We start from the raw sequence: 12844 nt of genomic DNA on the forward strand, positions 1-12844 counted from the left end.
ATAGATTCAATCTAGGTTTATACTATCACGAGTGAGCGACTCCGCACACCTCGTTAACCTCCGCGAACGGCGGAAGCGTTTAATCTTGCCGTGTCACATTCTTTGCAGTGTTGTCCGAAACGATATGTAGGCCTAGTAGTATAAAAAAAACACCCCTCAAATACAGGGGAATGAACTTTTACCTGACCAATTTTAATGTGGCTTTGTGTTTGTGTTTGAAAAGTGCTGGAATTTAGGCTAAAGTATTTGAAAAGGCTTGAAATTGTAACTACTTCGTTTCACAACAAATATCTGTCTGACTGAACAATTCTCTTGTATTACGTTAACAAATACGAGCCTCTTGTAATTCCAGGACGAAACATGAGAGAACGTGAAGACGTTAAGATTGGGTGTTTTGAAAATAAATATCCATTAAATAATGTGATAAAAAAGCGAATTATTTCGAATCATTTAGAGTATATGTATAAATATTTAATTGAATAACGTGCTGGGAATTATTGAAATGGACCTTGAAAGTGACGTACAAGTGCTTGAATTCCACCTTGTATAGGTGTATGAACCCTGCAAACATGACTTTGTCCATCGCGCCGAGACGCGGCGCGCGCGAACTTACAAAATTCGAGAGGTGCACGACCTCGTGAATCGACAGCGCGCGAGGCAATTGCACACGGGCGAAGCCACCGCGATTACGTTATTTTCGACCCTCGCGCCGCATCAAGTGTAAACCAGGCTTAAACCAAATCGCGTGTCTGATGAACGTGTTCACCCCACTCCAGGGTTGCCAGGTCCTACAAAAGTTTTCCGCACAAAATCTGCGAGTGTAAGTTGTCGGCGGGGGGTGTTGCGAGTGTGAACTGGAGACAAATTAAGTATTATATCGCGATCGATTCTTAGTGTTGACTTGTAACTTCCGCAGTAGCCCAACTCAAAAGTAGCCCAAAAAACCGCACCCCGCGGCCCCAGAATTTTTACCCGCGGCTGGATTTTCAAACAAGCCTGCCTCACTCTGCCTCTTACCTACTTACGTCACGTGATCATAGTCTGCAGCGCGAATAGCTCCCTCTATTGCTGGACGAGGATAACGCAATTTGAGTTTGCTGTTATTCAAGGAGTTATCGTGGCTCTTTCGATGTGTTTATCGTGAAACTTCACATCGCGATAACGATAAAAATACGATTAATCGTGCAGCCCTAGTACCTGTGCTAGGTGAGCATATGTGCAGGCATGAAAATCTGTCACCTTTCGGCGAAATTCGCCGTTTTGAAGTTGAAAAGGGTGACCTACGCAAATCGTGTAGATCCGATGAGTTTTTTGTTTGGGGGGGGGTGGGAGGGGGGGTCGGGAGATTATATTTTAATTATCATATTGACTTAATTAGCAAACAGAGCACTTCCGAAATTGGCTATTTCAATGACAGTGGGCAGCAGTTTCCGCCCAGAACCTTCATAGAGGCCAAATAGCGTTTCAATCATACGAACGTTCTTCATTCATGCTATTCATTTACTGCTAAGCGGGACGAGAAGCAGGACCTAGTGCTACACCGCGGACAAGTCAGAAGAGCGTACATTTACCACTACATTTACCAGATCGTACATTTACCACTACATTTACCAGATCATATTTACCACTACATTTACCAGATCGTACATTTACCACTACATTTACCAGATCGTACATTTTTAATTGGGTGGATTTAATTGGGTTATTAATGGTTTCAATCGTTTTCATATTTTGCGGTAAAACAAAGTTACTGCCGTTCGTTACAGCGTTGAACACTGTCAGATCTAGCCACAAGCTCTTGTGATAAATAGGTAGATAGATAGGCCTATTAAGTTCGCGTCAACCCCATGTAGTTAACGGTGACATAAAATAAGAAACAAGATTTTTTTCTAGTGTTTCTGTAGTTGTAACTGGTGAATCCAGGGACGTGTGAGGATCACATTCGCACCAGGGCTGAAAAGGTTGAAGATGAAGTTGTAAACTCTTGTCGTTTGAGTCTACCCTGTGCATTAGCTCATGTTAGAAAATAAAAACACGTAAACCTGTGTAAAATTTTATGGATTTTACTATATTTTACGGAGCCCGTAAGGTGACATCATGTAAAAATAAATAAATAACGCGTGGCCACGACTTATTAACGCGTGGGAACGAGATACTAACGTCGCCTTTCACACGCGGCAACAAAGTTTATTTTTTCACAGCAAAGCAAGCAGATCCAGGGATGTTTGCGAACTGACTGCCCAAGGAAGGTAAACCTGGCTTTATATAAAGTAATACTTAATTATCTTGTTCGCACGCGTTAGTAAGTCGTGGCCACGCGTTATTATATTTTTTACATGACGTCACCTTACGAGCTCCGTAATATTTGGCATTACCTGTCGCTGTATCCCAGCAGCCACCCCCAAACCACCACCCCCCCCCCCCGTCGCAGTATACCCATGACGTCACATGTCAACGCCCCGTCGCCGTATCCCCATGCCGTCACATGCCCCGCCCCCCGGTCTTCTCACCTTTTTAACCCCTGACCCATTTTCATGCCTGATGTGTTACAGGTATTAGGTGAGTACCTGTGTTACCTGTGCTAGATGAGCACCTGTGTTGGGTGACCTCATTACAACTGTAGGTGTTAACTAAACAAATGTTTGTCTCCCCCCCCCCATCTGTTTGTACGTGTGTCTCCTGCGTGTGTGTGTGTATATGTGTGTGTGTGTCCCATGTCTCCTGCGTGTGCGCGCGTGTGTGTGTGTCCCGTGTCTCCTGCGTGTGTGTGTATATGTGTGTGTGTGTGTGTGTGTGTCCCATGTCTCCTGCGTGTGCGCGCGTGTGTGTGTCCCATGTCTCCTGCATGTGCGCGCGTGTGTGTGTGTCCCATGTCTCCTGCGTGTGTGTGTGTGTGTGTGTGTGTGTGTGTGTGTCCCATGTCTCCTGCTTGTGCGTGCGTGTGTGTGTGTCCCGTGTCTCCTGCGTGTGTGTATATGTGTGTGTGTGTCCCATGTCTCCTGCGTGTGCGTGTGCGCGCGTGTGTGTGTGTCCCGTGTCTCCTGCGTGTGCGCGCGTCCCATGTCTCCTGCGTGTGTGTGTGTGTGTGTGTAGAGCTGGACCGTGGTCTGACGGAGAAGCAGATCCAGGTGATATGCAGACAGATGCTGGAGGCGCTGGTCTACCTCCACAACATGAAGATCATCCACAGAGACCTGAAAGCAGGAAACATCCTCCTCACCCTGGATGGCAACATCAAGCTAGGTGTGTGTGTGTGTGTGTGTGTGTGTGTGTGTGTGTGTGTGTGTGTGTGTGTGTGTGTGTGTGTGTGTGTGTGTGTGTGTGTGTGTGTGAGTGTGTGTGTGAGTGTGTGTGTGAGTGTGTGTGTGAGTGTGTGTGTGAGTGTGTGTGCGAGTGTGTGTGCGAGTGTGTGTGCGAGTGTGTGTGCGAGTGTGTGTGCGAGTGTGTGTGTGAGGGTGTGTGTGTGTTAGGGATGTGCTGATGGACGATATCATCGTCCATCGTCATTTATGACCCACCGTAGCGATGGATGGTAACCATTGTGATGCCACGCCCACTTTTTTGTTTTTACACAAAATGATCAAATCAGGTATATAATTATGAATTAGAGTCAGGGATGAAAATTAAAATACCCTACTGCTACAATTATGCCTAATTGGCATATTATTATATTATTTATTATTATTCTATTATTGTTAGGATATTATTATTTATATCTAGGTTATCGCTTGTCTTTGTTTTTTTCTACATGTCTGTATTAATTTTAAACATTTCATGTTATTCACGCTAATAGAATAATCCTGCTCGTTGTGCGTCGGGAAACTTGCTCATTGTCAACCGAAGTTTGATGTTCAACTTTTAGCGAAAGCGTTAATTTAGCAGTGCAAAGGCTACAAAATAAAACTGACACGAAGGTGATTGTAAACACGTTTATTAAAAGTTGAACAACAAAATGAAGCGACAGAAGCTTATGAATGGCTATGGCATTTACCTTTTTTTAAAAAAGCTTTAAAATAAATCATGGATTTCACTATATCACAGCAGAACAACAAACGAAGGAAAGAATAATGAATGAAAATATAATAAGAGCAAGAAAAATATAAAACAAACAAACAGAAAGCATGACTTCCGGAAATGCACTAAACTGTAATAACTTAAAATGTTAAGAGGGCCGACATTGACATGTAAACGTGTTTGAATAGGCTACACAATGTTATTGGCCAAAAACACCAACATGTTGACCTTCTCTGGCTTTAATAAGCTGTGCACACTACCACCGGTGCTGAAACCTCTTTCTGAGGGCCTGCTGGTAGTGCATATGCAGAGATATTTTCGTGCGGCGTTTGCCATTAGTGGAAACCTGCTGTGGGCCATTCAAAGGCAGTGGAGGGTTTTTTTTCTCCTTACACGTTAAAGCCTGGGTAGAATTATTACCCCCCCCCCCTCCAGGCTATCATCGTCCATCGTTTCACTGTAAACATCGTCATCTGCCAATTAAGGAGACATCGCCCAACCCTAATGTGTGTGTGTGTGTAAGGTGTGTGTGTGTGTGTGTGTGTGTGTGTGTGTGTGTGTGTGTGTGTGTGTGTGATTGAACCCTCACTCATCTCTCACCACATGATGTTGGCTCTTCCCTTCTGGGTCATGAAGGTTTCCTCCTTATTTAAACATTAAGCAGCTCTCTTCTCTCCCTTCTACACACACACACACAGAAATAATGAAAAAATGTAAATGTATGTAGAGCCCCTACTGTGGCCTACCCAGATCACTTACTAGGTACAACCCAGAGCCCCTGTTGAACACACACACACACACACTTGCATACACACACACGCACACCCTTGTCTCACACACAGTGTACTAAGTGTTTCATTCCTACACCTTGGACTGGCATTACTTACAGGTCCTTCTGTTACTCTCAAACATGAATGTAATGGTGTGTCTCTTTATCTTCACAGCGGATTTTGGTGTGTCTGCAAAAAACATAAAAACTCTACAGAGAAGAGATTCCTTCATTGGGACACCGTACTGGTAAGTGTGGTGAAACCAGTGTACCTTGTTGGGGCTTCAGCAGGCAGAGTTACTGCTGAAGGCCTGGGTAGAGAGGCAAAGATCACACTCACACACCGCCCCCAGCCCCGCCCCCACAGCTGCCTGGAGTTTCCTGGTGTTCGTTGGACTCTCAGCTGGGTGCCTTCGTCCTGTCGCCTCACTGATAATGATTGATCTGTGAACGCAACATGTCACATGACCCCAGTCGTCCCCGGGCCTGTGTGTGTGTGTGTGTGTGTGTGTGTGTCCGTCCGTCCGTCCAGTGCACCTGATATATTGCAGCTATTCAGCTTTGCTCGTTAAATCCAGTTCCTAGTGTGCTAATGCAGCCCAGAACAAACTGGTCCCAGAGACATTTAAACCACTGGCAGGTTTCTGTTTGTTCTGATGCACTTAAATAGTTAATTGTCTCTTTGTCATCATAAGTGTAGTTCACCTCAGAGCGGAAACACTGACAGGTTGTCTGTATTGGTTCTGTCTGTGCTACTGAATATTTTAGTTTAATCATTGACCAATGAACCTTTTGTAATACTATACGGTAATTCTGTAATACCGTCTCTGTACAAAAGGGCTTTACTACCTTTGGTCTTGTGAATAAAGGATTTACGTCAAAGGGGCAGAGATTGTTGTGATCCAAATAATCTAAATAACCGGTGGGATCCAGTGGAGGTGAGGTGGGCTGACCCAGGTGGGCTGACCCAGGTGGGCTGACCCAGGTAGGCTGACCCAGGTGAGCTGACCCAGGTGAGCTGACCCGGCTGTGTTGACCCAGGTGGGCTGACCCAGGTAGGCTGACCCAGGTGGGCTAGGGTGGAAGCCGTGCTGTCCCACCACCCTACACATCAGACACCGTGTGCATTTGAAAGTGATTACTAGAGTTACTCAGCGTGGATTAATTGCCCTCCACAGGTTTGGTTGAAAATGTTGTGTGCTATTGTCTATTATCTTAGTCATGTAATAATGTCTTCCATTGTGTGTTGACAAACTTCACAAGACTGTGTTACTGGTGTCCAGTTCCATTATGGTTTCTGAAGAAGGTGTGATGTTGACGTTAAATGCGTTGTAAATGCTTTGTGTGTGTGTGTGTGTGTGTGTGTGTGTGTGTGTGTGTGTGTGTACACATGCAGGATGGCTCCTGAAGTTGTAATGTGTGAGACCACGAAGGACGCACCGTATGACTACAAAGCAGACATCTGGTCCCTGGGCATCACCCTGATAGAGCTGGCCCAGATCGAACCCCCCCACCACGAGCTCAACCCCATGAGGGTCCTGCTGAAAATTGCCAAGTCCGATCCCCCCACCCTCGATGAGCCTTCTAAATGGTGAGCCTTGTGGGCTGGACCCACTACTTCATGGGTCTGAGCCCTGGCCGTGTGGGAGGGAGACTCTGTGAGACACAGGGAGACACTGTGAGCACTGCTGTGGGCGCTGTTATCTGAGCTGTTTCAGCCTTTTCCTTTGGGCAGTGGAGTTCATCTCCTGTGATAAGACTCGGAGTATTAAGATTTAAAGATCAGTGAAATTGAAAGTTTTGCTTGTGTAAACCTGAATTACAGCATCTGTTCTGAGTGTTGTGTGTCTGCTTCTGACATGCAACCCTCAGAAGTAGTTCAGCTTGGGACCCTGTCTTCTACTTCATAGTTGATGTGCCAGGACTGTGTGTGTGTGTTTAAGGTCAAATGACTTCAAGGACTTCTTGAGAAAAACTTTGGATAAGAATCCAGAGACGCGGCCGACGGCGTCCCAGCTACTGGCGGTAGGTTAAGGGTTTGTGTTCCACATAATCTCACACGCGTCTCACGCATCACACACCTAATCCTGATACAGGCCTGAGGACTCTTCTTTTATAAACCTCGTGCTCTGATACATCGGCTCTAATGTGCTGTTCCTGGTGTGATGTTACTAAACTGTTTGGATTTACGTCTCACTCATGTTGATGTTCAGAATCAAACTGCTGACTAGCTGATACCGAGCAGATGACGCAGAGCAGTTCTGGGTAACGGAAGCGTGGGTAAACAGACATCTGTTTGAAATGGGAACTCAACTTCCTGTTTGGGTCTGAGGATGGAAGGAATGGTGGTAATTTCAAGTCTCTCTCCCCCTGGGGGACCGTTGAGAGAAGTTCCGCCTCCTTAGGGGGCGGGCTGAGCAGAGAGCACACGCTGACTGCTGAACCCAGTGACCTCATCCCTGCTTGGGTCTGGTTCCTACAAAACCCTGATGTTGTTCACAGGGCTGCGGTCTGTTCTGGGGAGACGGGTCTCGGTTCTGGGGAGACGGGTCTCGGTTCTGGGGAGACGGGTCTCGGTTCTGGGGAGACGGGTCTCTGTGGAACAGGACACGGTCTCCTCGTCCCTCCACAGCTCAGTGTGAGTGCAGGATGAACACACGGAATCCTGCTAAAGGTGCACGAACACGCGAACGGAGTCGCCTCCCATCTGGTAACTTGCCGTAGATGAGGGAGTGTTGTCCTCTCTGCTTACAGCGAGGCACGCTACACAGCTGCTTCACACCCTGGCCTTTCACGCCCCACTGAACCTGCTACAGGCCGGCCAGCCAGACTGCCAACGGCACACAGATCAGCCCTGTGTCCAGGCTGAGAGGGTTTATTACTGGAGGAGTGTTACCTTGTCTGAGGAACTTGTATAAATGTATTGCTAAATGCCTTAGAGTCGCATACTTGAAATATCCCTGAAGCCAAAGTAAACTTTGAACCACTCAGAAGCTGTAATGAAAATAAAGGTTTCAAAAATCCGGAAGAATTTGGAAGGCTGGTTCACTGGTGAACGAGGAGACATAAGGCACTACAGAGGGTGGGGTTCTACTGCCCCTAATGCCCCACTACAGAGGGTGGGGTTCTACTGCCCTTAATGCCCCACTACAGAGGGTGGGGTTCTACTGCCCCTAATACCCCACTACAGAGGGTGGGGTTCTACTGCCCCTAATACCCCACTACAGAGGGTGGGGTTCTACTGCCCTTAATGCCCCACTACAGAGGGTGGGGTTCTACTGCCTTTAATACCCCACTACCTCACACTTCCCCCCACACTTCTTCTACTCCCACTCAGCTCAACACTCTCATGAAGAACGTGTTCACCAGGGTTGTGGTGGTCGTCTACATCTTCTGAGAAGCGTGCAGGAAACCGCCTGGTTTTGACATGAAACGAGACTTCAGACCTGCTGCTGTCTGTGAGCTTGTGGCTTCATGAGATCTGTGTCACCTCTGCAGCGTTTGTGTGTGTGTGTGGGGTTCCTGGGTACACTTTTGCAGCTCAACCCAAATATTTGCATGAAGAAAGTGTGTGTGTGTGTGTGTGTGTGTGTGTGTGTGTGTGTGTGTGTGAGCGAGCATGACTCTGAGGTGTGTGTACATGCATGGTGGAGGTGGTGGAGGTTGTGATGGTGGTGGAGGTGGTTGTCTGTGTTATTAAGTTCCAGTCACTCTCACATGCTTCCATCTGCCAGCTGAGACAATTCAGTTATCAGCTGGATGAATAATCTGTGAGTGATGTACTCTATTACACTTCCGCTTTCAGAGCAGGGGGTGGGGGTGTGTGTGGGGTGTGTGTGGGTGTGTGAGGGTACGTGGATGTAGGTGAGGGTAGGTGAGGGGGTATGGGTGGGGGTGTATGAGTGTGCTGGAGTTCTTCTGGTCCTCAGAACTGTGTGTGTGCTGGAGTTCTTCTGGTCCTCAGAACTGTGTGTGTTGGAGATCTTCTGGTCCTCAGAACTGTGTGTGTTGGAGATCTTCTGGTCCTCAGAACTGTGTGTGTGCTGGAGTTCTTCTGGTCCTCAGAACTGTGTGTGTTGAAGCTCCTCTGGCCCTCAGAGCCAGGACAGTCTTCTGGGCCACAGCTGCTGGTGTAGTGAGATGTTGAGCTGTGGGGGGCAGCATTCATGGTGGATTCATTATTACTGTGACATTTTGTAACGGGAGTGTCATGAATCTCTGGTATGATGTTGAACATGTGTGTGTGTACGTTATGGCTCTGCTCGTAGTAGTCTACTGCATACTGCACTCCGTATGTACCCTACACTCGCCCCCATAGTATGCAGTACAGTTCCTAGTAATGTAAACCACACTATGAGGTCCAAGTTCCACTCAGACTGTTTTGAATGCAGCCAATTTGAGTCTGAAGATGATGTGATTTGTAACTTGGAGTAAAATCTCAGATAAGGTGGTACATGCATGTAGACTCTCTGTTAAAAGTGTGTGTGTGTGTGTGTGTGTGTGTGTGTGTGTGTGTGTGTGTGTGTGTGTGCGCGCAGCACCCCTTTGTGAGTTCGGTGAGCTCCAACCGGCCGGTGCGGGAGCTGGTGGCGGAGGCCAAGGCGGAGGTGATGGAGGAGGTAGAAGACCCCCACCACGATGAAGCGGAGGACGAGGAGACGGCTGACCTCACACACGTAAGCAGCTCCACCCATCTCACTCACCCATCTCCACCCGCCACCCCCTGGTGTTGGTGGAGGTGCGGGCCATGCTGCTGTCTGCCAGCTGTGCTGAGTGAGGTCAGTAGTGTTGGGTTGAGTGGCGGTGTTGAACAGGCACAGAGATGGTGCACTTCACAAACGTTGGGTGGTTGGGGAGAAACGTGTGCATGAACAAACAATGATTAGGGACTGCCCTGTTAAATATAGAAAAGACTCGCTCAGTGTAACACACACACACACACACACACACACACACTCACACACTCCTGCTGCTCTAGTGGCCCTCTGCCCGTTCGTTGTTATTGTGTTAACACTTCCTTTAACATAGTTTGGCTGAATGAAGCTGCCTGTCCTGCCCAGTTTGAAAGTGCCACCTCTGTGTAGAACTATTCTGGGACCGAAATCACAAAAATAACCTCGGCCTGAAGCACCATGCCACCAGGTGCCTGTCCAAACGGATCAGAGCTGAATGACTTTCTAAAAGGGTTTTAAATGTGTAAGACTGAGAGAGACAGAAAACTAAAGAATCAGGTGTGTGTGTGTGTGTGTGTGTGTGTGTGTGTGTGTGTGTTTGAGTGTGAGAGAGAGAGAGAGAGAGAGAGAGAGAGAGAGAGAGAGAGAGAGAGAGAGAGAGAGAGAATAAACAGCATCTCCGGGACAGAGCCTGGGTGAAGTTTGTGCTTACAGGAACAGTAATGACTGATCATGTGGGTAGACGTGGCGTTTTGAGGTTATTGGTTTGTTTGTTTACACATTTATCACTCTAGCTCTGCTATTTCAGACAGCAAAGAAACACAAATGTTTCATTCCTGGTGCATGACTACAAACACAAAACTGAAAATGTTCTAAATTAACTGCGTCATGTTTCTGTCCCCCCCCCCCCCCCCCCAGTCCCCAGGCAAAGATCCCTGTAAAACCAGTCAGAGCAGTTTAGTGGGAGACACCCCGGCTGACACACACAGACCAGAGAGCCCGAGGCAGCCTGTGCCCAAGCCACGCACCTCCGCCCAGCTCCTGCAGAGGGCAGAGGAGAGCAGCAGGCTCCCCGAGGACCACAACCTCCTGTCAGACCAAGACAAACCTGAGAGTGAAGCGTCCAGTAAGACCTCTGACTCTGGCATCGAGGATGGGAAGACCACGCCCACCTCCGAGGAGGAGGGCAAGGGGGCGGAGTCGTCTCGTCTGACCCCAGAGCATCCTGGATCCCGGCTGCACGCGCTGGAGAGGTTGGGTGAGCGCGGAGACGACACGCCCTGGTGTCACAGCGCCTCTGGTGGCGAGGAGCAGAGGTGCGGACGCGAGCCGGGCCACTGAGATGGAGAGAGGGCAGACCCGTGCTGGAGCCAGTGTGAAACGCCTCTCGGACACAGAGAGCCAGGCCTCCGAGAGCATGGACTTATCACTCAACCAGTACACGGCCTCTGTCCCCTCACGGGTAAGTGTGTGTGTGTGTTTGCATGTACGTGTGCCTGCGTGTGCATGAATGCGTGTGTGTGCGCGTGTGTGTGCGCGTGTGTGTGCGCGTGTGTGTGTGTGTGTGTGTGTGTGTGTGTGTGTGTGTGTGTGTCTGTAGTATATAGCCTTAGAACTTCCCCTGTGGTGTGTGTTCCTCTCTGATGGCTCTGAGGCTGACCTCTGACCTTTCATCTCACTACTTCCCCTGCAGCACCTCGGGCTCATTCCGTTTCAACTCCATAACGCCCTAAACCCATAAACCCTGAGGCCTTTAGCCCGCTCGTCCCTGCAGGATTAAAACCATCTGTCATCCTCTCTAGTTGTTGTAGAGTTTAGTTAAGACCTGCCCTGACTGGATTTATAACACTCTGCTGTCTGGTTCATATATTTCTAGTGACTTAATCTGTGCAATGTGTTCAGGGCTGGTGCACTAGTGTGTACAGTGTGTTCAGGGCTGGTGCACTACTGTGTGCAGCGTGTTGAGTGCTGGTGCACTAGTGTGTTGAGTGCTGGTGCACTAGCGTGTTCAGCGTGTTGAGTGCTGGTGCACTAGTGTGTTGAGTGCTGGTGCACTAGCGTGTTCAGCGTGTTGAGTGCTGGTGTCTTGGTGTCCTGGCCCTCCTGTAGTCCCGGTGCACGTCTGCAGTCCTGCTCCGTAACACTGGTCCTGCTTGTGGGAGCTGGTGGAACATTCTGGAATGGTGGGTGGAGGCGGAGCAGGACAGTAGGAGCTGTGAGCTGAGGCCAGGTGTGGGCACCGTCCGAACAGACGGGAGCTTGTGTGTCCCACCCAGCTAGCGCCAGGCAGACGGTGTAGGCGCGGTGGAGACACGGGGCTCTGTGTCCCACACAGGTAGCAGCACACGTCTTCAGGACAGGGCATGTTGGAAACCACATCCTGACCAATGTGTGTGTGTGTGTGTGTGTGTGTGTGTGTGTGTGTGTGTGTGTGTGTGTGTGTGTGTGTGTGTGTGTGTGTGTGTGTGTGTGTGTGTGTGTGTGATTTCAGTTCTCTTTCCCCCTTATTCAATGATAAGACCAGAGAGAGGAGAGCACACGCTTCTCATCTCAGTCTCATCATGTCTCAGCTCCTCCTGCAATGTTTTATTACTTATTCCTGTGGGTGTGGCCACTTGTTGTGGGTGTGTCCTGCTGCCTTGTGGGCGTGGCCATTGTTGTGGGTGGGTTCCGCCTGCTGACTAAATGCCTTGACTGTGGCATTCTGGTCTTGTGTTCATTGTTCCATGCAGGGGATCGTTCAGAATGGACTGTTCAGCTTCAGTGTTGTCTTTTGTACTTAGGAACTGAAGGCCTTTTAGTTTAGTATTGAATGACCTAATTTTACTATAGCAATCTCCTCTCTCTGTCTCTCTCTCTCTCTGTGTCTCTCTCTCTCCCTCCCTCCCTCTCTCTCTCTCCCTCTCTCTCTCTCTCTCTCTCTCTCTCTCTCTGGCATAGGCTGTTTACAATGCCTCTTATTGAAAGGTTGTGAATGAAGGTGTGTTGATTCAGCTGTTTCAGTCTTTGCAGAGCTAGTATGTTGCTTTCTCTGCTGTTCTCTCCCACCACACTGCCAGCAGTGGTCCCTGAATGTAGCGGGACTGTAACGGCCCTGCACTGTAGCTGAACTGTAACGGTCCTGCACTGTAGCGGGACTGTAACGGCCCTGCACTGTAGCGGAACCGTGACGGCCCTGCACTGTAGCTGAACCTGTAATGGTCCTGCACTGTAGCTGAACTGTAACGGTCCTGCACTGTAGCGGAACTGTAACGCCCTGCACTGTAGCGGAACTGTAACGGTCCTGCACTGTAGCGGAACTGTAAGCGGGACTGTCACGGTCCTGCACTGTAGCGGGACTGTAACGGTCCTGCACTGTAGCGGAACTGTAGCGGGACTGTCACGGTCC

The 12844-nt window shown here is 48.8% G+C and overlaps 1 protein-coding gene across 1 annotated transcript in view; it reads left to right on the forward strand.

The window, feature by feature from the left end:
* stk10 (serine/threonine kinase 10) overlaps positions 1-12844 on the forward strand; it is a 39248-nt gene that overhangs the window by 14800 nt on the left and 11604 nt on the right. Inside the window, exons 4-10 of the mRNA XM_076986874.1 lie at positions 3094-3243; positions 4959-5031; positions 6180-6374; positions 6727-6808; positions 9322-9459; positions 10375-10789; positions 10854-10918. Coding sequence (XP_076842989.1) covers positions 3094-3243; positions 4959-5031; positions 6180-6374; positions 6727-6808; positions 9322-9459; positions 10375-10789; positions 10854-10918 — 1118 coding nt within the window. The remainder of the gene's footprint in view (positions 1-3093; positions 3244-4958; positions 5032-6179; positions 6375-6726; positions 6809-9321; positions 9460-10374; positions 10790-10853; positions 10919-12844) is intronic.

The sequence above is a fragment of the Brachyhypopomus gauderio genome, unplaced genomic scaffold, assembly GCF_052324685.1.
Source record: "Brachyhypopomus gauderio isolate BG-103 unplaced genomic scaffold, BGAUD_0.2 sc50, whole genome shotgun sequence".
Classification (NCBI taxonomy): domain Eukaryota; kingdom Metazoa; phylum Chordata; class Actinopteri; order Gymnotiformes; family Hypopomidae; genus Brachyhypopomus; species Brachyhypopomus gauderio.